This window comes from Anguilla rostrata, chromosome 11, assembly GCF_018555375.3.
Source record: "Anguilla rostrata isolate EN2019 chromosome 11, ASM1855537v3, whole genome shotgun sequence".
Classification (NCBI taxonomy): domain Eukaryota; kingdom Metazoa; phylum Chordata; class Actinopteri; order Anguilliformes; family Anguillidae; genus Anguilla; species Anguilla rostrata.
The window spans coordinates 17,354,422-17,378,516 of record NC_057943.1 but is presented as its reverse complement, the minus strand read 5'-3'; the positions used below and the strand labels follow the sequence as shown (position 1 = coordinate 17,378,516).

General features: G+C 41.8%; 2 protein-coding genes across 3 annotated transcripts in view; one reads left to right on the top strand and one right to left on the bottom strand.

Moving 5' to 3' along the window:
- Positions 1–11,620, top strand: part of wdr46 (WD repeat domain 46) — a 23,161-nt gene extending 11,541 nt beyond the window's left edge. The window contains exons 1-14 of one of the 2 annotated variants that reach the window (XM_064298379.1): positions 3,574–3,852; positions 4,814–4,981; positions 5,176–5,256; positions 5,362–5,474; positions 5,583–5,670; positions 6,227–6,288; positions 6,511–6,615; positions 7,198–7,348; positions 7,839–8,074; positions 8,694–8,847; positions 9,135–9,282; positions 9,464–9,654; positions 11,069–11,182; positions 11,419–11,620. In XM_064298379.1, coding sequence (XP_064154449.1) covers positions 3,796–3,852; positions 4,814–4,981; positions 5,176–5,256; positions 5,362–5,474; positions 5,583–5,670; positions 6,227–6,288; positions 6,511–6,615; positions 7,198–7,348; positions 7,839–8,074; positions 8,694–8,847; positions 9,135–9,282; positions 9,464–9,654; positions 11,069–11,182; positions 11,419–11,526 — 1,776 coding nt within the window. In that variant the 5' untranslated portion in view covers positions 3,574–3,795 and the 3' untranslated portion in view covers positions 11,527–11,620. Of the gene's footprint in view, positions 1–3,573; positions 3,853–4,813; positions 4,982–5,175; positions 5,257–5,361; positions 5,475–5,582; positions 5,671–6,226; positions 6,289–6,510; positions 6,616–7,197; positions 7,349–7,838; positions 8,075–8,693; positions 8,848–9,134; positions 9,283–9,463; positions 9,655–11,068; positions 11,183–11,418 lie in introns of those variants that run through there. The other variant, XM_064298378.1, reaches the window with a different exon arrangement.
- Positions 11,621–14,241: 2,621 nt separating this feature from the next.
- On the bottom strand, positions 14,242–17,380 carry b3galt4 (UDP-Gal:betaGlcNAc beta 1,3-galactosyltransferase, polypeptide 4). Its single transcript, XM_064298380.1, has 2 exons — positions 17,266–17,380; positions 14,242–16,439 (listed from the first exon to the last, which is right to left on the bottom strand). The coding sequence occupies exon 2, from the start codon at positions 16,157–16,159 to the stop codon at positions 15,062–15,064; it is 1,098 nt and encodes a 365-aa protein (XP_064154450.1). The 5' UTR covers positions 16,160–16,439; positions 17,266–17,380; the 3' UTR covers positions 14,242–15,061.
- Between the last annotated feature and the right edge of the window lie 6,715 nt (positions 17,381–24,095).

Genomic DNA, 24,095 nt, shown 5'->3' with positions numbered 1-24,095 from the left:
ACCATCCCTGCTAGAGTGTTCACAGACAGCGGCCCGAGAAGCAGAGCCTATGTTGGCGCTACCACCCCAGCGATTTTACACGAATATTTCCAACCCTGACTTTAAAGCGACGGAAAAAAATGCACCGTTTAACGCTTTCAAAGTTCAATAGCTCCCAGACAATAGAGCCTAGGACCATCAAACCACTGCTAGAGTGTTCACAGACAGCGGCCCCGAGAAGCAGAGCCAATGTTTCGGGCGCTACCACCCCGTGCGATTTTACACGAATATTTCCAACCCTGACTTTAAGCCGCCGACCGGAAAAAAATGCAGCCGGCTAACGCTTTCAAAGTTCAATAGCTCCCAGACAATAGGGCCTAGGACCATCAAACCACTGCTAGAGTGTTCACAGACAGCGGCCCCGATAAGCAGAGCCTATGCTTCGGGCGCTACCACCCCGCGCGATTTTACACGAATATTTCCAACCCTGACTTTAAGCCGCCGACCGGAAAAAAATGCAGCCGGCTAACGCTTTCAATGTTCAATAGCTCCCAGACAATAGGGCCTAGGACCATCAAACCACTGCTAGAGTGTTCACAGACAGCGGCCCCGAGAAGCAGAGCCTATGTTTCGGGCGCTACCACCCCGCGCGATTTTACACGAATATTTCCAACCCTGACTTTAAGCCGCCGACCGGAAAAAAATGCAGCCGGCTAACGCTTTCAAAGTTCAATAGCTCCCAGACAATAGGGCCTAGGACCATCAAACCACTGCTAGAGTGTTCACAGACAGCGGCCCCGATAAGCAGAGCCTATGCTTCGGGCGCTACCACCCCGCGCGATTTTACACAATATTTCCAACCCTGACTTTAAGCCGCCGACCGGAAAAAATGCAGCCGGCTAACGCTTTCAATGTTCAATAGCTCCCAGACAATAGGGCCTAGGACCATCAAACCACTGCTAGAGTGTTCACAGACAGCGGCCCGGAGAAGCAGAGCCAATGTTTCGGGCGCTACCACCCCGCGCGATTTTACACGAATATTTCCAACCCTGACTTTAAGCCGCCGACCGGAAAAAAATGCAGCCGGCTAACGCTTTCAAAGTTCAATAGCTCCCAGACAATAGGGCCTAGGACCATCAAACCACTGCTAGAGTGTTCACAGACAGCGGCCCCGATAAGCAGAGCCTATGCTTCGGGCGCTACCACCCCGCGCGATTTTACACGAATATTTCCAACCCTGACTTTAAGCCGCCGACCGGAAAAAAATGCAGCCGGCTAACGCTTTCAATGTTCAATAGCTCCCAGACAATAGGGCCTAGGACCATCAAACCACTGCTAGAGTGTTCACAGACAGCGGCCCCGAGAAGCAGAGCCTATGTTTCGGGCGCTACCACCCCGCGCGATTTTACACGAATATTTCCAACCCTGACTTTAAGCCGCCGACCGGAAAAAAATGCAGCCGGCTAACGCTTTCAATGTTCAATAGCTCCCAGACAATAGGGCCTAGGACCATCAAACCACTGCTAGAGTGTTCACAGACAGCGGCCCCGAGAAGCAGAGCCTATGCTTCGGGCACTACGATCCCGTGCGATTTTACACGAATATTTCCAAACCTGACTTTAAGCCGCCGACCGGAAAAAAATGCAGCCGGCTAACGCTTTCAATGTTCAATAGCTCCCAGACAATAGGGCCTAGGACCATCAAACCACTGCTAGAGTGTTCACAGACAGCGGCCCCGAGAAGCAGAAAAAAATATGGACAAAGCTACTGTGACGTCACCCATTGCCTCTCCGTGGGTCTGTAAAACACGTTTTGAAGCTCAATGGCGGGCGCGGCCATGTTCTCGATTTGGAGCCAAAACCATAGAGTTAAGCGGTCTTGTGATTTTTATAATGTGATTGACAGTCCGGTGCGGAAAAGCCCATCAACCCGAACGAACGATTGCAGAACGAACTTGAGGCTAGCTGACTGTCTGCCGTTATGTTTTAAAATATACGATCAAATGTTTACGGAGTTTAATTTCCATCCGTGACTGTACTGTGTCATGTAATCACGTTATATGTATGACATTAATAATACAATTATGTTCAGTTATCTTCAATTTATGTTTCTCGGCAAAACGAATATGCTTAGCTAGCATATCAGCTTGCCAGTGAGCTAGGTAAGCTATCCGTGGTTAGCTCACGCATTAGCAATATGAACTACAGGGGAAGAACATCGACTGCACTGATGGTCAATCAATCAGAGATGTGTAGACTACTGATGATTTGACAAGGCTAATTTTCATATAACTGTCTGGCAGACCTGCTGTTAACCAAGCAAGTTATCGTCGTAGGTTTTCGCCACAGTCAGTTAATGAGCCATTAACTGCTACTACTCCATCGTCGTTTGTGGTGTTTACTTGCTGGGTGACGCTAGCTGACCGATCGTTCGCAAGTCACTTTTTACCGAATAAAAATTAACACCGTCAGCGGTGATTAACAAATCTACCAAGTATTTTAATAACTGATCTACAGGCGTGTAAATATGACAACGCACTTTGAAGAGCAAGTTTTCCACCTGTTGCATAAAGACAAAAATAATGTACATTTAATTTCTAATTATTATTATTTTCTTGCTAGCTTCTAGCTTTGTCACATTCGTGCAGCATAGCCCAGGTAGACATTTACGGAATGTACACGACTGACAAGCCGTCAAACACGTTTGACAGATGGAATATTTGCCGGTTAGGGTTAGCTAGCTAGTCAAATGGCTTGGTAGCCGAAGTTGCGAACTGTTTTAGCATAGGCTACTGGACTACCACATATAGCAAATAAGCGTTAGCTGATTACGCTTTCTGCCAACTAATTATTTGGTTAAGCGGGCTAAAGGAAATAGTAAAAATGACTCGGCTACCGCAAAACTTCAGAGGAGGATTATTTTATGGTCGTCTAGTGCAGCTGTAAATAGCACACGCTATAATGAAACCACTACAAAATGGGATGCCTGCATTTTCTGACTTCGCACAGGTGGACCGTGGTCGGAGCCGCAATGTCAAGGCCAAGAGACGCCACCTCCCACCCCAGTGACCACAGATTGTAGCCCCTACTGTAGCTCAGTCCTTCGCAGTAATCCGGAAGTGACGCAAACTGTACCTCATTGGTCCAGAACAAATATTGGCACTGTGCCAAAATGACGCAATAAATCATGAAATCGACCCATGGACAGTCATAAGACGAATAAAATACACCTATTATGACCATTTGTTCTTGTGAGAAAAAATTATTGACTTTGTATTTTGATCGCATTTGTACCGTAGACTTGCATGGAAACCGGATATGAAAACACCTATACTGGAGCCATCCGTAGTGGCGCTAGTGAGCAACCAGGAACTACAACACCAGGAAATGAGCTTCAAAAACGAAGTCTGGTTTTGGCCGCTTGCACCCTACGCGTCGCGCCGTGCTGCTTCGCCCTGCTGTTTACGCGACGCATACGCGACGCGTGCGGTGGGTGCCCGGCGTAAGAAACAAGCGAACAATTATTACTACAATTATTAGGCTACAGTCAGAAATGCCAATAGGTCGTGATATTACACTGAATCATAAAGGATAAATTAAATTTAAAACGTAAAAGTTTGCCATTTACTGTGGTTTTTATTGCTACCTATACCCTAGGGGTAGACTATCTGATTATACAAGTGCCCATGCGAATGCGAATACGACAGGGAGTGCTGATGCCATTACGACTGTGACTACGTAGCCGAAAGAATTTTGGCTCTGTTGGCCCCCCATACTTTCCCGCAGCCGCGGATGTAAAACATAAAAAATAAACAAAATGGCAGCTCACGGAGATGCCGAGGTGAAACCGACGCACGTGGGGAAGAAGAAAATTGTAAGCATAGCAGGGCATTTCTTTATTAGTAAATGTGTTGCTACTTAATGACATATTATAATAGACAGCTCCTGTTGCAATACTTAGATTTATTTGTTTGTTTGTTCATATTTATTATCGTTTGCTGTCTGGTTTCTGACTGGTCTAGCTTGCCGGTAGCTAGCTCTAGCTATATTTAGTTGTAGCTAGAGTGCGACTGGAAACATGACGTGTAACTAGACTTAATTATATCAATATAAGTTATGTACATAGTAAGCCGTACGATATTGCTATCTTAAAGGTTTGTTAGCTACGTAGTTGGCTAGCTAGCTAGTTAGCAATGTTTAGGGGCATCTGGTTAAGCATTAAACACGTTCATATCATTATCAAACTGGATAAACAACCAACTTTGGGAATTAGGAGTGTAGAACAAGATTGCAGTGAAGACCTAGAATATAGCAGTGGTTCCCATTACATTCATTTGGCAGACGCTTTTATCCAAAGCGACGTACAAGAGTGCATTTTCATGATCGTAGACAACTGCTGAACACGGGTTCAGTAAGGTACAATTACTTATTTTGTACAGCTATTTCTAGCCAAACTCGTCTTTGGACCACTATTTATGCCGGTTTTCTTTTCAACCACACTTGCAGTCGCGAAATTTTAACAAGGTGTTAACTTTTCTTAATTAGGCGATTTTCATGTTTAGAGATATTTTACTCTCATAAACCACATTATGTCAGAAATAGCTATGCATATCATGAAGAATGAACGTCCTATGTTCACATTGTGCTTATTGTGCAGTTTGGAAACAATTAGGTAGACGTACAATTGAGTAATTCTTTATTAACTGATCAAATTGAAGACTGAGATGAACCAGCGAGATGTTTGTAATGGTATGAAGCTACAGACCAATGAATCGTGTTCGGTACAGTCATTCAGTATGGATTGCTAACACTTGTTTGTCTGCTGTAATTCCCAGGTTGCAAAACGATACTGGGACGACAGCACAGAGAAAAAAGGAAGAGAAGGTAGAGAGAAAGAACAAAAAAAGGAGGAGCATGATGAACAAAAAAATACCCTTGAGGGAGGAATGCCGTATGTGAAAAGGAAGAAGGGTGAAGATGGTAGAAAGAAGGGTATATCTGGGGTAAGGAGACCCCAGAGGTTGAATTGACTGGGAAGTACTTCTGTGACAGCCTTAATGGGATGCAGTACCATCATTTTAGAGATTATTGTGCACCATCTATACGCTACCTTTTGTCTTTTATTTCTTGCCTTAGTTACACTCTTACTATAGCAGAGTACTTCAATTTCAGGAACCATATTTTTATATCTTTACAGAAAATGGACCCTTTCCCTGGTCCTGCCCCTATTTCAAAAGAGAAGTTGAAGAAGTTCAAAAGAGGGGGCAATAAAAAGATGGTCAGTGGTTATCTTATTTGGTCAATTTGGAAACAGAATTATTTTAAAACCTACAATGAATCTGTTAGTAAAATATACCCGCCTTGTCTTTATCTCTCTCTGCAGTCCTCGGGAACCAGAGGTAGACTAAAAGACAGTCTGTCACGTGCAGAGGTTGCCTCTAATCTTGCCCAGAACCAGGCAGCACGCTATGACCTACTGCTGCCAGAGGATGCTGGGTAATAAAAGCCATCACTCATTATGGATGCTTTCAGTGATTCCCTGCAGTTTGCAATCCTGCTGCATCAGTCTTTCTCAGTATTTTCACTGCCGCCTTATACTCTCAGGTTTTTGGAAGGAGATGAGGATGAGGACACCTGCACTATCATGCAGGAAGACATTGCTGATGCTGTAGACATCACTTCGGGGTCAAAGGTCAGATTTTCTTTTCTGTGTTTGATAAGTGTTATGTGCCTGGTGAACACTTGGTTTTGTAATATTTTCTGTAAAATTGTGACTCTTGAGGTAAGGCTGTGCCTGGAGCACATGTACACTTTTGATCCAGCCCCATAGCCATCGACTGCATTGTATATCACAGACAACACAGCGGTGGAAGAAAAAAATGCTGACTGGAAGAGAAGTGTATTTCTCACATTTGTAGCTTGGATGGAGCTAATATGGTGGTTACTCAGGGAACTTAAAAACGTGTAGGTCTCAACTTGTATTACCTTTTTTTGAATGAAGTCCACTATGTTAATCCCAGCTAATGTTGGCCAATGATATGGCCCGGGCTTGAGCCTGTGTTTTACAGCCTACACATGTAGTGGATATCTAACTGTTGATTTTTGCAATCCGTTTTAAATGTAAAGGTTTTTGATCCTTCAAAAAAATGGTTATGCTGTCCATTTCTTTCTTCATATTTGCTGTCAAATCACTGGTGCATTTGTTTTTTATTTTTATTTACTGTGCTCTGTCCTTTTTTTTCCTGCAGTATTTCAACTTGTCTCTCTCCCAGTTTGGACCCTACAGAGTCGATTATACCAGGAATGGCAGGTAAGTTTTGTCTACTGTGATAGGGCTAACACCCTGAAACTGTCACAACCACTCGTGTGTATATTTAGATTGAACAGATTTATTTTCTCTGTGTATTGTGGATGTGCTGTGAAACGACAAATGTTTCCTTGTAAATGTAAAAAAAATAAAAAAAGCTTGCTCCATTTTAAATGTAATTTGTACATAGTTAGTTTCTAGAATCTATCTGTGCATTTGTTTCAGGCACCTTCTGCTGGGTGGCAGACGGGGTCATGTGGTCTGCATAGACTGGCAGTCCAAACAGCTGAAGTGTGAGATGAACGTCATGGAAACGGTTAATGATGTGAAGTAAGCAGAAATGTTTGCACTTAAGTGCTCTGGTGGCTTATACCTGCATGCGCATGTATATACATACACATGTGCACACATGAGGAGAGTTCCCTATCACACTTCTAATCAAATTTAATTGAATTAGTTGATATTTGATCCAATCTGAGCCTTGTATTTCATTCTGCAGTTGTTAATGTTTTACTGTAGTTCATTTACGTACATTTACTTATAATTCTTAGTATTCACATTTATTGAACCAATATAAAATCGGAATGTTCTCTGAAAGCCAGATAAATGTTGAATATGCTGCAGATGCATGTTGATGGCAAGAAACATCTGGACCAGCAGGAATGTTTAAAATTTTTAAAAAATTGTGAACTATCTTTAATTGTGTACAAATAAGAAAGGAAAACCTAACTGCCCTCTTAAAATATTGGTGTCTGCATTGGTCTTGGAAAAACACATGTTGGTAGATCTGTTAAATAATGTATGGTCTTCAGTGTTGTAAAACCTTTAGGGTATGGTTTTTAAAATTATCACTTATTTCAGAGTGCATTGTTGCTCTTAAGCAGAGTAGCTGGACTACTTCTTGTCCTTTAGGTGGCTGCACAGTGAAGCTATGTATGCAGTGGCTCAGAAGAAGTGGCTGTACATCTATGACTCAAGTGGGATTGAGCTTCACTGCATTCGGAAATTCAACGATGTCTTACGCCTGCAGTTCCTGCCCTACCATTTCCTACTTGCCACAGCAGTGCGTAACTTGTGTTTGGCCTTTATGAACGGTTTGAAATGCTGTCTTTGCAAAGGATGTTTATCTGTGTAACGTGGGCTACATTCAGACTACAGCTTAAAGCAACACAAGGTTGATTTAGTTTAGCTGTTTCTGGAACAGCATGAACAGCAAAAAAACAACCTTTATAGTTCCAATTTGTGCCACATCTGTAAGTAGAAATAAATTTGATACAGAGCCATTCGACTTGCATATGACTCATATAGACCCTTAAAACGGAATTGTTCAGCCCAAGTATACCAGCTGAGATGGGAATTCCTGTAATCAAAGACATGATTGGTACAGAAGGGTGTACCCTACCAAGCGGGGGTACACTGGTGACGTGGTTCTTGCATCAGGTAAAGGTTATTATTCCGCAGTGTTGTTGTGCATTAAGTTTCTTGTGTTATAGTGCGTGTGTCTACCCGTACTTGTGCTTGCATGTGTCTTAGCCAGACTCTGTTTTCCCCAGAGTGCCACAGGGTTTCTGCAGTACCTGGACGTGTCTGTAGGGAAGGAAGTGGCTGCTATCTGCACTAAAGCGGGGCGTCTGGATGTGATGGCTCTGAACCCCCAGAATGCCACCGTCCACCTTGGCCACCCCACTGGCACAGTGACTCTTTGGTCACCAAATCAAAAGGAGCCACTAGTGAAGATGCTCTGTCATAAAGGAGGTGTGCGGTCAATTGCTGTGGATAAGACTGGCACGTGAGTCACTTCAAATCAAAATTTAAATACAGTAGTTATGATCCTTAAAACCTGATTGAGTGTAAGACTGGCAAATTTAAGTACCCTAGTCACGGGGAAGTACTTGTGGCTGAAGTGATGTAGTATGTAAGAAGCATGAAAATATAGAAGTACAAATATTTGCATCTAAAAATTAGTGTTTCTTTTGTTTTTGGGGTGTTTGCTAGAATTGGAAAAAAAGAACTCTAGGAAAGTGGGGTGGATGAGATTGTTGAGTGCGGGGACTCAAAAGGTGTGTTTCCCATATGTGTATTTTGTGCAGAGGTGCATAGTGACACATCCACTGACCACCCAATTCCTCTGAACCACAAATGCCAATTAACAATTACATTTTTGAGACCACAAGATCTAAGACCTCTTTCTCTACTCCAAGCCACTCTGATTATGTGTTTTCTGGAGAGTCGATCTTTACCCTTTACAGTGCAGATACAAATCACACAACTTTTTTTGACAAGACAAATTGTATGGGGATAATTTAATGCCCTCTCAACATTGAGGGGGACAGGATGCCCCCCCCCTAACAATCTATGCCTATGCTGGCATAGATGGTTTGTCATCTTGTTTTCACACTGCCTCACAGGTACATGGTGACCTCAGGGCTCGACAGGAAGCTGAAGGTGTTTGACATCCGAACTTTTCAACCTCTGAAATCCTACTTTCTCCCTGCGGGGGCCTCCTGCCTCTCCCTGAGCCAGAGAGGACTGCTCTGTGCCTCCACTGGCAATATTGTTCAGGTGTGTCTCTGGGGTCATTCCTGCCTGTGGTCTGGGCGTTCTGGTCTGGCTGCACTGTCAACAGGCGGCCATGTCCCATAGGTGGGAGATGTTTCATTTTGGGGTGGGTGGTCTCTGACATTAAGATACTGAGACTTTTACTGTTGTGTTGAGCTTATCTCAGTTAAAACAGGTCATTAATCATTTTTACACGTTCATGACTATACCAGAATCCATCCCTCTGTTTGCCAGCAAGTGTAACTGGACAATACTGTCACTGTCTATTAAGCAGTTGTGTTTTTCTGCAGGTCTACCAGGATGTGTGCAACACACCAGTGAAAAAGCCCTACATGACTCATCGTGTGCGGGGCTCAGTGTACGGAGCCCAGTTCTGCCCCTTCGAGGATGTCCTGGGTGTGGGGCATGCAGAGGGCTTCACCAGCATGATTGTCCCAGGTCAGCATCTTCGATTAAGACCATGTAGATGTACACATATATAACCAGTACAACAGTATGCACATTAAAACATTGCCTCCATTTGCAGGCTTCTAACTCTTTGTTTTCAGCCTACTAAAGTAGTCCCTTGAAATACTGTCCTGTGCCATAGTGCTGACTCTCGCTCCCTCTCCAATTGCAGGTGCCGGTGAACCCAATTTTGATGGCCTGGATGCGAACCCCTACCGCAGTGTTAAACAGCGACAGGAGTGGGAGGTGAAGGCTCTGCTGGAGAAGGTCCAGCCTGAGCTCATTGGGCTGGACCCCGGCCAGCTGGGTCTGGTGGATCGAGCAAGCTGGGAGCAGCGGCACCAAGACAAAGTCCAGGCACTGGTAAGAACTGCAGTGATTTGCTTGGTGTGTGCGCACTGCATTGGAGAAAGTTTATGCCATCAGTTCAGGGATGCAAGAGTAACGGGATCTGGAATTTGTTATGTCAACAGGCATACCAGAAATGTAGCGTTATTGTAAAACCCATGTTTCATGCATAAGGGTATAATCAGTTTTGCCATTTCACTCTGGCGAATGAGAGGCATCAATTGTAAAGCGCTTTGGATAAAAGCGCTATATAAATGCAGTCCATTTACCATTTACTCTGTACATACAATGCATAAATAGTAAGAACCTTTAACTTCAATTAGCTGTAAGAGGTTATGTCTGAAATGGTAAATTGTATGTTTGTTTAATTTGTTTTCTTTTCGGATTTGATGTAACTAGATAGCAATGTTACATGTCACATCCCACCCAAAAGAAACAACGTTAGCTAGCTAGCTAATGTTATTATGGTAGCTGCTCTTAATTAACGTTAGCATCTTCACTTTCAAATAGCTAGCTTCACAATCAAATGACACTACAATTAGAATTACTTTAGCTTACTATAGCTTGCTAGGTTGTTCTCCCCAATTGTGGATGTGGCCTTCATTGTGTGACACGCTATGCACTGTCTCTATAGCTGGGAGTCCCATGGGGTGATGTATTGTGGGGCATGTTCTCCTGGGATGTCGGATTATAGTCAGCAGAATAACCCTTCCTCATCACACATTGGGAATTAATTTGGTCAGTCAACTCTACGGTGCCTGTGGTGAGACTGTACAGTTCTTAGCCCAGTAGTTCTTCTGGTATCAATGGTAGTTTGCATCCTCATATGGACCTTTAATTAAGCAGATAACTCAACCGTAAGATTGCCCCTCTGTGGACAACGGTTGAAATATCAGACTGTATCCACAAATTACTTTGGGAAGAGCAAAGGAAAAGAAAATATGAGAGAGATAGAAGAGATTAGGCAGTTCTAAGGACAGCATTGCCCTTATTATACAGATATTATAAACTGTAGTCATAGTCTGGCTAATTGGTAAGGCCATACAGATTTGATTCATAGATTAACAATGTCTCACTTAAAAAAAATAAATAAATAAATAAAAAAGCTTGTGCAGTGATTCATTAGTATTCATTATTTTTAAATGAAATAATGAAATATGCCCTGCTGCGCATGGTAATGCACGATACGCTGACCCTTAATTCCTTGAGCAGAAGTGCCAGACCAGTCCTCCGTGTGCTGGCTCTGATTAGTTAACTTTTTCTCTCTCACTTGTTAGCCTTTCTGAAAAGAAAATCTGTTCAACTGTTAATCAGATTTGCATGGCCTAATTCATGATAGCACTGAAGCAATGCAAGGAAAGCTATTGATTGGTCAAATGGGCATGTTCTCAGTCAAATGGCTTTTTTGTGTGTCTGTGCCCCTGTCTAGGGATTCGACCCTCTTGCTAAGGTGAAGTATACACCAAAGTTTAAGACCAAAGGTCGGAGTTCTTCAGGAAAAGTTCAGAAGCGCAAGAAGCAAGTGGCCCATGAAGATCAAAGGGTAAGATGCTCACACAGGCTGCACACACAAACAAACACATTCCTGCACAGGCTGGTTCAGTCTCTCTTACACATGACTTCACTTACCTCACACTCATTCGCTCTCACAAGCCTCTGAAGGTTGATTCACTCACACACTCACAGACGCACACTACAGCGCACACACAGCCTCCATAGATGGTTTCATCTTGAGTGGTCACACACATGCACTTTATATGTCCACTTCTGTCCTCACAGGATCAGATCAGAGAAACAGTGGAGCGACTGCAGAAAGAGAAGCAGAAGAAGGAAGTCAGCAACACTGACCAAGGTCAAAGGTCTGCACTAGACCGATTCAGGAAGTAGGACAGAGAGCCACTGTCCAGCTGCAGCTTGAGGCCCCAGTGGGGTTTAACTTTTTGTACATTATAATAAAGAACGTATTCATATTGCTCTCCCACCACCTTTTCTTCTTTTTTGCATGTTTGCAAGGATGAGTGGCCTTGTCTCCCCTTTGAGAACAAAGGGCCTGTCTGCAAAAGGAACCCTCCAATGGCTGTACTGTTATTACTGTTTTTTGTTTCAAATTATACAACTGAATAAAATGTTTTGTTTTTTTTTAAAGTTTTTTAAAATTTTATTTACAAAACAGCCATCCAATGGTTTGTGATTTCACATGGCTGAACAGTGCTGAATTTCTGTAAGGTTTCATTTCTATTTTAGCCAGGTATTTTTGAAGAACTCAGGGTATTGACTTCCTTATTTACAGCAAGAAGTTGGATTTATTGGTATGTGGAATGCATGCACATTTGGCTGTCTTCATTTGAAGTTGGTGTACTATAAGCCTGTCTAATTAATATGATTAAATAACATTAACATAACAATAGGTCAATTTAACAGGAACTTGTACCTTGACAGCCTGCTAGATTACCCTTGCAGTTGATGTAAACCCTAAATAGTTCTGATTCAAGTTAAATGTGGTGGTCGATAATATGACCATTTTCAGGCTTTTCAAATGGAGACGCGTACCGTTTATAGTAGCTCTGGTTGTGACACCTTTGCTTTCTCAAAAGAAAGCAAGACCTCAGCTGATGATATTTCCTCACGTTTATCTTTTCTGCAGTTTTAAAACTGCCAGGCAGTTTCAGTTTTGATTGTGCACTGTGTGCCATTTATATGATGTTAGGCAAAGCAATAAATACTTGAGTTAATAACTACCTCAGCGATAGAGCAAGGTTTTCCTCTTTTCATGGGGCACCAGCTAATGAATTTCATATTACACCAAATAATAATTTAGGAAGAACCTAGCAATATCTGTGAGTTTGTTTAATTTATAGAACCTAATGAGAATGTGTATTTACAAATAATTCACAAGATGTGGATAAAATAATTAATGGAAAAAATAGACATTTTGCTCAATTGTAGTTACCTAATTCTCTCAAGTCTCTCAGGATTTGAGGTTATTGTATTCAGTCTGTCTGGTTGTTGAACACCCGGTTGAGGGCCACAGTGGGTAATGGCAGGGGAGGAGTCCTCTGTCCTTTGTGGAACGGCTGCACCGTGGGACAGTGTCTTCAGCCTGCATGGAACTCATCGGTCAGTCCTTCCTCCTGGCTTCTCTGGCAAAGGCCTGTTTGTTTGGATTCTCACCCAAATCAATGTCTTCAGCTTAGGTTTACTCAGAATTTTCCGTTACAAGCAGCGGAGATAAGATTTGCATCCCAGCCTTAGGGCATGGCGTAATCCAGGGCCTTGGAGTCTGTTCTGGTCCGGAACTAAGAGCTGCAAGGCACTGTCGAACAGATGTGAGAAGTGAAAGCAGTGACGAACTGTTGCAAGCTTCCTACGCGCAATATAAAGATAAAGGTACAGCCTGATGAGGTCGGCTTTGTAATGAAGCAACTCCCGTGCTGAGTTTTGTCTGGTTTAAGCCATGTTTGAACGGCCCATGCCTCTTGCACTGTAAACTACTGTATGTGAGTTGTTGCCTAGTGACTGTAGACCTACTGACAGCTTTTTGTAGCTGGGTTGATCAGGTTGATCAATCATGCACTAAATATAGCCTATATGAAGCTGTAAATGGCAAATCCATGGCTGTTTTTAGGGCATCATTAAAAAATGTAAAACTTACTATGAACAATTATCTAACAATATTGTGGGAATTTTGGAACCCTGCTCATTGGGGCCCATTTAATTTGGAACTGTTGAAACTGCAATGGTACACCTGTGCCCCTATAACATCTTCTGCCTGTTGATCGCAGCCAAACATGGTTTGCTCTGCACAACCATAAGAAGATGTTACCCAAGATATTTTAGTTGTTGTGTGGTTCTTTTCTGTGGCTATGGTCAGATCACATTTTGATAGCAGGAAAATGCCTCCTTATCTGAAATCGTGACGCCTATAACACTGTCTGCCTGTTAAAACCAGTCAAACATGTTTTGCTGTGCACGAACAAACTGAGGATGACATGTTATCTGAGAGATAGTTATGTGGGTATTTTTTCCATAGCTACAGCCAGATGACATCTTTTATCTGCTAAATTCCACATTGTCAAAAATGGTGACCCTAAAGCATCCTCTGCCTGTTGAAACTAGCCAGATAAGATTTGCTGTGTACAAACATAAGAGGATGACATATTAGAGCTTTTAGTTGGTCTCTCGATCTTTTGATCGATTTGGGGTAGATTTAGATTGCTGTTTTTGCGCGTTTCTGAATTCTCTTCACCAGGGTTTGAGAATCCTCAATTTCCTGTAATACCAAAAGTAAATGATTTGATCACTATGGTGGAATGTGACAGGATTTTAATCAGCTGACTTCCTTGTTGAGCTCTCTCATTTACTCACTACTGCTTCTCTCATTTGCCGAGTGTTTTTATTTCATCTTGGTATTCTTTCTGGGGAACCATGACTTCCACACACAGCACAAGCAACAAAAGCCTTTTGTCTTTATTGTTTTTAATTATTTACTTTGTTCACAGTGTAGTATAACCAAGGTCAAATGTATCATACTTTTTAGTCCACTTTTGATGCATTAATAAACTATTACAGAATGTGTTTTTATGTGTTTTATGTTGCTTCAGGCTGTTTTGAGTATTATGCTACCAAAAGAAATAACAAAAAGACCTCTGATAGTTCCATATTTGTTTATTAGTTGGATTTATAGCTTTAGACTTTTGCCCCTTCGCCGGGCACATCGCTGAATCAGCAGGTGTATGCTGATTATGCAGCACCCTTCACTTTTTTAAAGAAGGTGGAGCATTTTGTCACTGAAATTCAAAATCAAGTCAAGTCAAAGTTCATTTATATAGCACATTTACAACAACCACAGTTGACCAAAGTGCTTGAACAGACTTAAAATACCAAAAACGGATATAAAAGTAATAAAAAATAAGAATAAAAGGAAACAAACATGGTAATAAAAAAATTATGGCACAATAGAATGTTCAATTCAAAGCACATTTGTTTAGTACTCTGGATAACAGCCGCTGCCAAATGATATACATTTAAAGCAATTTAACTTGCATTCACATTTCTGAAGATTAGTATCCGCTGGCATATAGACTGAATGTATCCGGCCACTACTGTTCAGCAGGTTCACAAGTCAATCTTTATGCCAGTGAAATTAAACCTTACAGTAAAAGATAAATAATGGTTTAACTGAACCAACTGTAAACAGAAAGACCAACAAAGAAACTGTACCAAACATACATCAATACATTTAAAAATTCATATTTATAAAAATACATTTCTCAGAGCAGAGTAATTAAATATTTGGTATTATGTTTGTGCTTTATCAGCTTCATTTACCATATGGTTGATCTATTTACCCATAAAGTTTCTCACTGTATCTCCACTAGTACTCAGCAGAGGTCTATTGATGCTGTCTCCACTATTGTGGTCACTACAAATCCTTTTCCTTCTCCAGCATGGTTCCCAGCAGTGCTTTCAATTTGCACAGACCCAAGGATGCCCGCAGACCCAACCATGAGCAAGGGGGAGGGGCATGCACTTCCCCCCAGATGCGAATCATCCCCGTGGGAGAGATGCGGTGCACGGATGCCATGGCCTGGTAGCAGCAGCGGTTGTAGGGGAGACCAGGGCCCCCTGAGAAAAGTGGGCTGTGGGAGGGGAGAATGCCGGCGGCACGAGCAGACAGGCCCACAAATACATCCTCAGGAGGCAGGGGTAAATGAGGTGAAACAGGAGGGGTGGCCTGGACAATCTTGAGGACGGCAGAGCGGGAAAGGATGTAAGTTGTACCACTGCAGTAGTCAGGGAAGACCTCAGGGGCGTAGGCAGCAGCAGGGAGATAGTGCTTGCTGGCCGCATTGCGGTTGGGAGACACCTGAAGATGAACCCGGCCCAGGTACAGGTCGCCCTCCATGGTGTAGCTCCTATTGAGGTAACGTATGAGCACACCAGGGTTAAACAAGACATCATCGTCCACTTTGGCAATGAAGCGTGTCTGTCGGCAGAAACGGCGGGTCCAGCCCAACATGGACAGGGTTTTCAGGGTGAGGTTAGCGTAAGTATCCAGAAAGCAGCCCTGTACCAGGTCTCGGTGATCTCGTGCCTCCTCCTGAAGCTGTTTGGATAGTCCAGGATCAGACGTCAAGCCCATCATGAACAGGGTCATGACCCGCTGACCTCTGACCTCAGTCTCGCCACCCCAGGTGTTCCGGATGGCCTGACGGGCCTTCTGATTGGCTGGAGCAGTTGTTACCATGATGAGGAGGTATGGTTTGGCACGCTGACACACAAGTGGACTGGGCATCAGAGGATACTTCTCTGGGTTTTGCTGATTGCTGTGAGTACCCCTTTCCCTCTGCTCGACCCCATCTGTGCTCATGGCCAGAGACATGCTCCAGGACTCAATAGCATCAACAAACAAAAGGGCTAGCAGAGCAGCACATGGTACTGCCAAGCAGAGCACGGAAGTTGTGCTACACTTCCATTTCCCACACCGGACTTTGAAAATCCACAGCCCCCTCCCCACCATCTTCACTGGTGCCTGGTCTACTTCTCAATGTCTTCAATTGTCCCCCTCTGCTGTACTCTAAATCCACAAAATCCTTTCAGTTCTCTGTAATCTGAACCTCCATCATACCGCGGTGCTGCCCTGCATCTGTCCTGCTCAGCTCTGGGCAGCTGGAAGCTTCAGTGTAGCTGTCTGGCTCATAGCTCATTGCTTCCCCTCTAAGGGTCCCTTTCAGCGTCGGCCTCTCAGTTTCTGTTCTGAATGTGTTTCATAACACGGTGACTGTCCCAGTGGGCGGCAGCTATAAAATAGAACACAGCTGGGTGACATCTACTTTTTGTGAAAGAGGTTCCTTACATTCCATCAATAAGCAATGTTAATTTTTTTTAAATTATTTCGCTTTTCTCTAGTATCATAGCTTGACTGTTACACACAGCTACTTCTGATAGATAGACTAGCCTTTACATAAATTAGAAAATATAGCGCAATCTAAAATGAATATATTGCAAACACTTCACAACATATTGGCATACAAATAATCCGTGCTTTAAAATAATGGAATGAATTACATTGATGCAAAATATATTACATTTTTTCTGCAAATGCCGTTTATGTAAGTGTAACAGTAAATTTTAAGTACAACATATTTACAACCGCATTTAAGTCCACTACAATAACCTTGCGTCCCAATAAAAGGGCAGATGTAGATCAGCCAACACGGCAAAAAAGACATCGTAATATTCATTTAATTTCTAAATAAAACGCATTATCTATTCAAAACATACTACAATAACCGCATCATTATTTGTAAATTAATTCGAAATTACTCAAACCCAAGAAACAAAATAGCCTAAACGACTGCGCCGTGCCGCCTCCACAACGAGTGTAAGCAAATAGTAATATTAGCGGAAATGCGATTGTAATAAATACAGTGTAGCCTATCAATCGTTTCTATTTTGGTATTTGGTGCAACGGTATTTCGCTGTAAAATGGTGTTGTATTGGAAAATGATATTCGCGAGATAGCTCTCAGTGCACATAACTGGACATGTAACTGTAGGAAACAATTCTGTAATGAACACATGTTAAGATTCAGCCATGCTCGAAATTTATCAGTTTTTAACAAACCTTAAATCCAGCGAGTCCGCGTGTTTCATCGCACCGCATTTCCGCAGACTTTATTCGCAGTCTGACTATGATTAAAAACCCTCCCATCACCTCGCTAAATTCCAACAAACGCAGGCGCCCTCCATCGGACGCAGTCATATTGACCAGATTACTACATACGATTTTAGACAAGTCTTGGTCTTGCATTTATTATTTATGAACTGTGAGTGAAACATCTTCGTAAATGTAATTTAAATCTTCAAAACGGAATTGTGCTGGTGTCGATTAGATGTTACGTATAATTCTAAACATTAAAAAAATCTTAAATCTAACACTTGGCTAGTAAACTCTTCTTGGATCTGTATAATAATAATAATAATAATAATCATCATCATCATCATCATCAACACTGGGTGTGTGCAGAATCTGCTTTTGCACCTATGAAAGCTCTCTGATACTGACTTCTGTTCTGCCATATATGATAGCTAGCCTACATTAGCTGGAACATAAAATACAATGGTAAATTAGCGAAGTCTGACTTGCCGTCATTGTCATTCTCAGTTATTGTCTAAGGTTAATTATCATTTGACATCTTAAACAAAGAATTCCAAATAAAGTTATCTTTTCACAGATATTTAATTTCAACACATAGGCCTATATATTTGCATCTGGTAGATCCTAAACAAGCAACTGATAAACTCAATTGAAAGTCAATATAACAGGTCGACCCTTGATACTAAATTTTGACCATCAATCCGGAAATTCACAATAGGTTACAACAGGTCATTGATTAGTCTTGACACGTGCAACTACATAGTGCTGTGCAGCTGAGACCGAACAATAACATTTGCACCCTCTGTGGCACACAGCCTTGCATCCAAGTTTTGTAAGTTCTCGACAACATGCAATAGGGGTAAGTGTAGTCTAGCAGATCTTCCACATCTGATCCTGTTGAATCCATACCCAGTCAGTAGAACTCTGAGCTTCTGGCTGGCACACTGTTGACTGACTCCACACACATCCTGCCTGGTAGGCAGCATGTTTACCATGCTGCAATAGTGCTGACTGAGTTGGTGGTATTGCATCAAAAAATCTCTGCTTTCTTGCAAATGGATCCAGTCATTATCATCATTTTAGTACACCTGTCATACACTGCAATGACAAACTTTCCCAAAAATTTAAAGTCATCTGTGACTTTTGGTCGGTATAGACTCAATTTCTTGAAGCCATTGGATGCCTCAGCGCATACAACCATTATCTATACCTGCTTATCCTGGGCAGGGTCGCAGGGGGTGCTGGAGACTATCCCAGCGTGTGCAGATTTATATAAGCCATGAAAATCAGGTGTAACATCACAACCTGTGAAAAGCACGGAAGAAAAGTAGTCATTTGGCCTCCTCTGGTAAATGTGTTTTCTGTACTCAGAACGTCAATACCAAAAACATTCAAATTGGCCAGCTGAGTCATTCTTATAAGGAACCTTCTTCAAAATCTTGAAGTCATCATTCGTGGCCATCCTAAAACATGGCTGCCATCTGGATTTTTGGATGGCTAACATTTTTTTTCTGTACAGGTAATGTCAGGAGATCATGTGTGCAAAATGTGGTGCTTGTATTACCATTTTAACAATTCTGACCAAATATGCAATTAGCTGCTGGACTAATGTTTCGAAGTACTGGTCCGAGGCCTGCTACAAATCATGTGATCAGAAACTGAATCTATCATTTTTGGTGGCGTCTCGAACCAATACCCATGCAACTATTACTTGTTGATGTGTCAGCTTTGACGGATCTGGGATGAGACATTCTTTCACTCACATATTAACATCTAAACGGGTGCACATGAAAAAAATGCTCTTGCAGCATGTTCCTTTCCCACCCACAAACTTCCAAAATTAATTTCATTATTTATTTTGGCAGATTTGTTGCATGAGACAACCTGTTTGTTCTTGAGATAAAAGTATTTCACTTTGTGTTCCATACAAAATGTACATTTACTCTGTTTTAATTGTGTGGCATGCTGTATGTTTTGGTTGTTTGGCTAAAATGCTTTATTATTTGTATATAATTTATATAAAAGTAAAAAAATCTACTTACTATTCTCTTATACTATACATGTCTTTTTCCACCTTGGAATGGAACGTGATTCTCCCTCCACATAGACTTGTGCTTGGTCCCTTCGTGATTCCTACAAATTCCCTCAGCCCTGACGCATACACAATGTATCTTGATGTACTGAGATATTATTTGCATTTGTAGAGAGATAATGTACCTGCAGCACTTACTTTCAACGTCCAAGCAGAAGTGAGAGCTAAATCCTTTGACTCAATCAAATGCAGTGTTACTAAGTTGGCTTGAATGTTGCATTAATATTGACTAAAGCAATACTCGATAACAAAAAAAGAATGTTAAACTAAAACAGTGCTTTGTGGTTCCCTCCAAAGTAATGCACCACTATTAAATCTATTTTCTAACTATTTCTCGGTCTTCACAACAATTTCTCCTTGATTTTTCCTTTAAATGCTCTTGGCTCTCTCAGTTTAATCAGAATGAATTAGCACTCACAAAAAAAGCATAAGAAATGCAATTCATTAATAATTTCAGACCGCACAAATACATCATTAAGATCATGTAGGAAAATGAAAGCAGATCATTGTTCTCTACTCCATTGTTCTCAGGTTCCATAATTAAAGATCCACATCATGAGTCCAATGGCATAAAAAACAAAATGTTCATGGAACTGATACAGTCATATCCCTCATGTTTCTCATGTTTTTTGTTAGCCTCACGTATCTTGCCTTTTTTCGTACGACCTTTGTTCTTTGTTGCAGCGTAGGCGAACTCTCGCCCCCAGCTCTGGCATCAAGGCTGATCTTACTCACCTGTGCTCTTCGCATTCTGCACGTTTCCACTCCAGCATTTATTCTTGGCTTGTCCACAGATCTTCGCCAGATCAATGTTTCAGCTTGTCTGATACACTTCGGTTTTCGCAAAAATCTGTCTAAACCTGTGCTTCTCTCATTTCTACAGATCTGCGCGTTCGCCTGCTCCCCCTACCCTGCTAGTTTTCGTCCTGTCTATGTTGTGTTGCATGTCAGTCACCTGTCCTGTTCGCAGTCCACTCTTCGTGAGTGTTCCTGGTCCTGTGTTTGTCCTGTCTACCCCTTCCCCCTTTTTAGCTTGCTGGATCCAGCTTGCCCTTCGCCAGCCTCCCAGTCCAGCCCAGTCCAGTCCGGTCTGGTCCAGTCCAGTCCCGTCCAGTCTAGTCAAGTCCAGTCCTCGCCCTGCCAGCCCGGTGACGGCTCCTCGTCTGGTTCGTCTCCTCGCCAGCTCTCTGCCGCGATTCGTCTTGCACCGCCCTGTCTGGACCAGCTGCGGACCCAGCTACCTCCCTGCGCCCCGGCTCCTTTCCTCCGGCTTCTGCATCGCCCTCGTCAAGTCCACGTCATTCCTGTACCTTCCACCAATAAATCTCTGTTTGATCCTCCTGATATCTCTGTGTTCGAGTTCTGCATTTGGGTCCTTCAGAGTTGCACTCATAACAGATACAAACATTATAGTACAATAGTATACTCCACTTATCATCTCTACTCCATAAATGGATGGGCCTTCTGCTGAGCAGCTGGAGATTAATTTAAGGAGAAAATAAAAAAAGGATTCAGCAGCTAGGTTTCTCAGGCACTGTTTTCTGTAAACAAGAATCAATACCTTGAACATTACCTTGATTAATCTACTTTCTTGAATTTCTCTAGAAGCACTGCATGTGAGAAATGGCTTTTTCTTTATTTACGAATCTAGAAAGTCAATATGGCAGAGTCATGCCAAACACAATTTCAAGCCTCTGCCATTGCCGCAACATACATCATTTGAGGATGAGGAAACTCATGCTACCAGCTACCACTTCTTTGGCCAACTTCTTAAACAAATGTGCATCTTACCACATGACTAACTGTCACAGTCCATACAGGGAAGATCAGGGACCAATTCCAGGCTGTGGAGCATATGACTGCACTGATATGCAGTGCAGTTAGCTAGATATGCCATGCTGGAGCCCCTTTGACATTATGAAAAATGAATCAGACATATCAAGCCTTTGTACTGATTTGTCCTTTGCCATTTTACAGTTGATGATTCCACCTTTTTTGTTTCTATGGACTATATTAGAAATGAGTACTGTTTCAGCCACTACTCTGAGACATGCACACCTAGTATGTACACATCATCAGTAGTTTATATACCGAGCTCAGTAGCAGTTGAGGTGAGGTTCCCCCTTTACTTTAAAGTGCTTAGGATGAGAAAGGTGTTACCCATTAATACACTGAATCCATTAATAAATACAATCTATCATGAACTGCATGTGTGCCAAACTTCAAACCATTAAAATATGTGAATGCCTCAACATAAATAAAATGCACCATTACATGGCCCAATTTCTCCAACATTCAAAAACCATATCATTAACCGTCCAGTAGATTAACATTAGATTTGGCATGCATGGGGTAATCTTTCTCAAATTTACCAGCTTGTGTGTTCAGTAAGGCTGTCGAAAGTGCGATGAAAATGAGTTCGAATATTAGCTTTTGTAATTAGTTAGCGTTCGAATATATTCGAATATCATTTGTCTATAATTCACAAAAATAAGCTGATTATTGTCGGGCGCAATATGCAGGTGACGCTCCCTCTAAACTGCCCTGCGCGTTATTTTCCACAAGCGGGCAGTAGAATAGAGGACATCTGTGAACTTTCATACTAGGTACTACATCTGGGGCCTCATTTATAAAACGTATTTTAGATCAACTGTGCGGCGCGTACGTAGAAAATCACGTCAAAGTAATGATTTATAAAATTTCAATATGACTCGATTTGTGGCTCTAGGTCAGGTCTTCACTTAACGCACGCAGCTTCATGTTATAAATGAGCCCCCTGCAGTTCCTATAACCTAATGCGCAAATGAATAAAGCACTTTCTCGTGGATGTAATTTGTAATTTGAAATGGTTATGTATATGAAATCCCTGTTTATTTCTTAACATAAAAACTATTCAAACGGCTATACCTGTTGCTCGTGTTATTTGAATACACCAGACTTGCCCTGCTAAGCTTGCACTTAACTCTTTTCTTGTACTCGACCTCGCCATTTATGGCCAAGAAGCCAAAAAATTCCCAAACAGGGCTTACCAGCTAGTGGGACCAACTCCTCAGATGCTGCTGCAATTTTGACCGTTAGTTTTCAATATTTTTGATGTGACAGAGTAAGTAACGTTAGCACAGGAACTGAACTTTGCGTGTATTAACATGATTCGCCGCATGAAATTAAAGCCTGTATATTTATGTTAATTACAAAACGCGGAATCAAAAACGGGGGATCCAAAACTAATATTCGAATGCTCAAATTTAGGTTCGAACTTAAAAAAAAAAAAAGATACCCTAAGATATTCTAATAGTTTTAGAACTTAGAATATTCTTTGACAGCCCTAGTGTTCAGCAATATTGTTGCTATGAACCATTCACTGTGTGGGGTGTACTTAAAAGGCTATAAAGAATACTTATTCAAATCGAGGAACATGTCAAATTGTCATTCAAATTTTTATATAGCAGGGTTCCCACTCACTTTAGGAAATAATTTTCCAGGAGTTTTCAAGGACAATTTGCCTGATTTAGACTTACAGACATGAAACATGGACAATGGTAGCCCAAATTGGGTGGTGGACCTGGGGGCATATGCAACCTCAGCTCTAAATATACTGTTTAATAGCTTGACTTATAGCCTAGCCTACAATTTTCCAGAGCCTCACAAATAATTCCAGGACATTTTGTAAATTTGCTCATTTTCCAGGTGTTTTCCATGACTGAAAAACTAGTTGATAAATTTCCAGGTTTTCAAGGTTCCAGGATGAGTGGGAACCCTGATATAGTAACACTGAACATTACATTACATTACAGGCATTTAGCAGACGCTCTTATCCAGAGCGACTTACACAACTTTTACTTAGCACTTTACATTGTATCCATTTATACAGCTGGATATATACTGAAGCAATGCAGGTTAAGTACCTTGCTCAAGGGTACAACGGCAGTGTCCTTACCCGGGATTCGAACCTGCGACCTTTCGGTTACAAGCGCAGTTCCTTACCCACTGTGCCACACTCCGTCCTAACAATCAATGTAATGATTATGACAGACATTTCATGTAATTTACTGATGTAAGGATAGCATCTTTATGTCATTGTGTTTTATTGGGCACATATAAATGTAGTTAGGCTTGTTTGGAAAGGGGTAGGGGGTAGGGGGTGCTATAACTCCACCTGCTGGAAACACTTTTCCCTTACATACCATGTTTTCTGCAGTCTTATTTCGTTTTCAACAACATAAAATATGCAAATGCACAACATTTCAATTCTCTAAAAAAAATAAAAATAATTAAAGCCGCAAGCGGCGTTGGGAGGGGTCCAAGCATTGGCACAATTGCGCCCCCTATGGAGCAATATTTAATCCTTCTATTATGTTCAAATTAACTAACAACTTTTATGTTTGGGGTCAATTTGACCTCAGCAATATAAATCTGCAGAAAATAATTGTAACTGTAACTGTTACCCAGGTTTCTCTCTCAGCTACTTTAGGCCTTTCTACTGACCATCTTAATAGCCCAGTAAATAAAACATGACTCCCCCCATCCTCCCCTTATACATCAAGTATTGATTTTATATAACTATTGCGAAATATGAATGACTGTACAATCTCATTCATTGACCTAAAATTGAAAACAAAGTATGTTTTGGTGTTTGCAGGGCTTTATGTTGGTATTAAGTGCTCATTAAAAAAGAAAAATAACATTTGGAAAGAAACACACCTTT

Coding starts and splice junctions, on each gene's coding strand:
- b3galt4 (XM_064298380.1), bottom strand. CDS start 16,159: ATGGTGGGGAGGGGGCTGTGGATTTTCAAAGTCCGGTGTGGGAAATGG.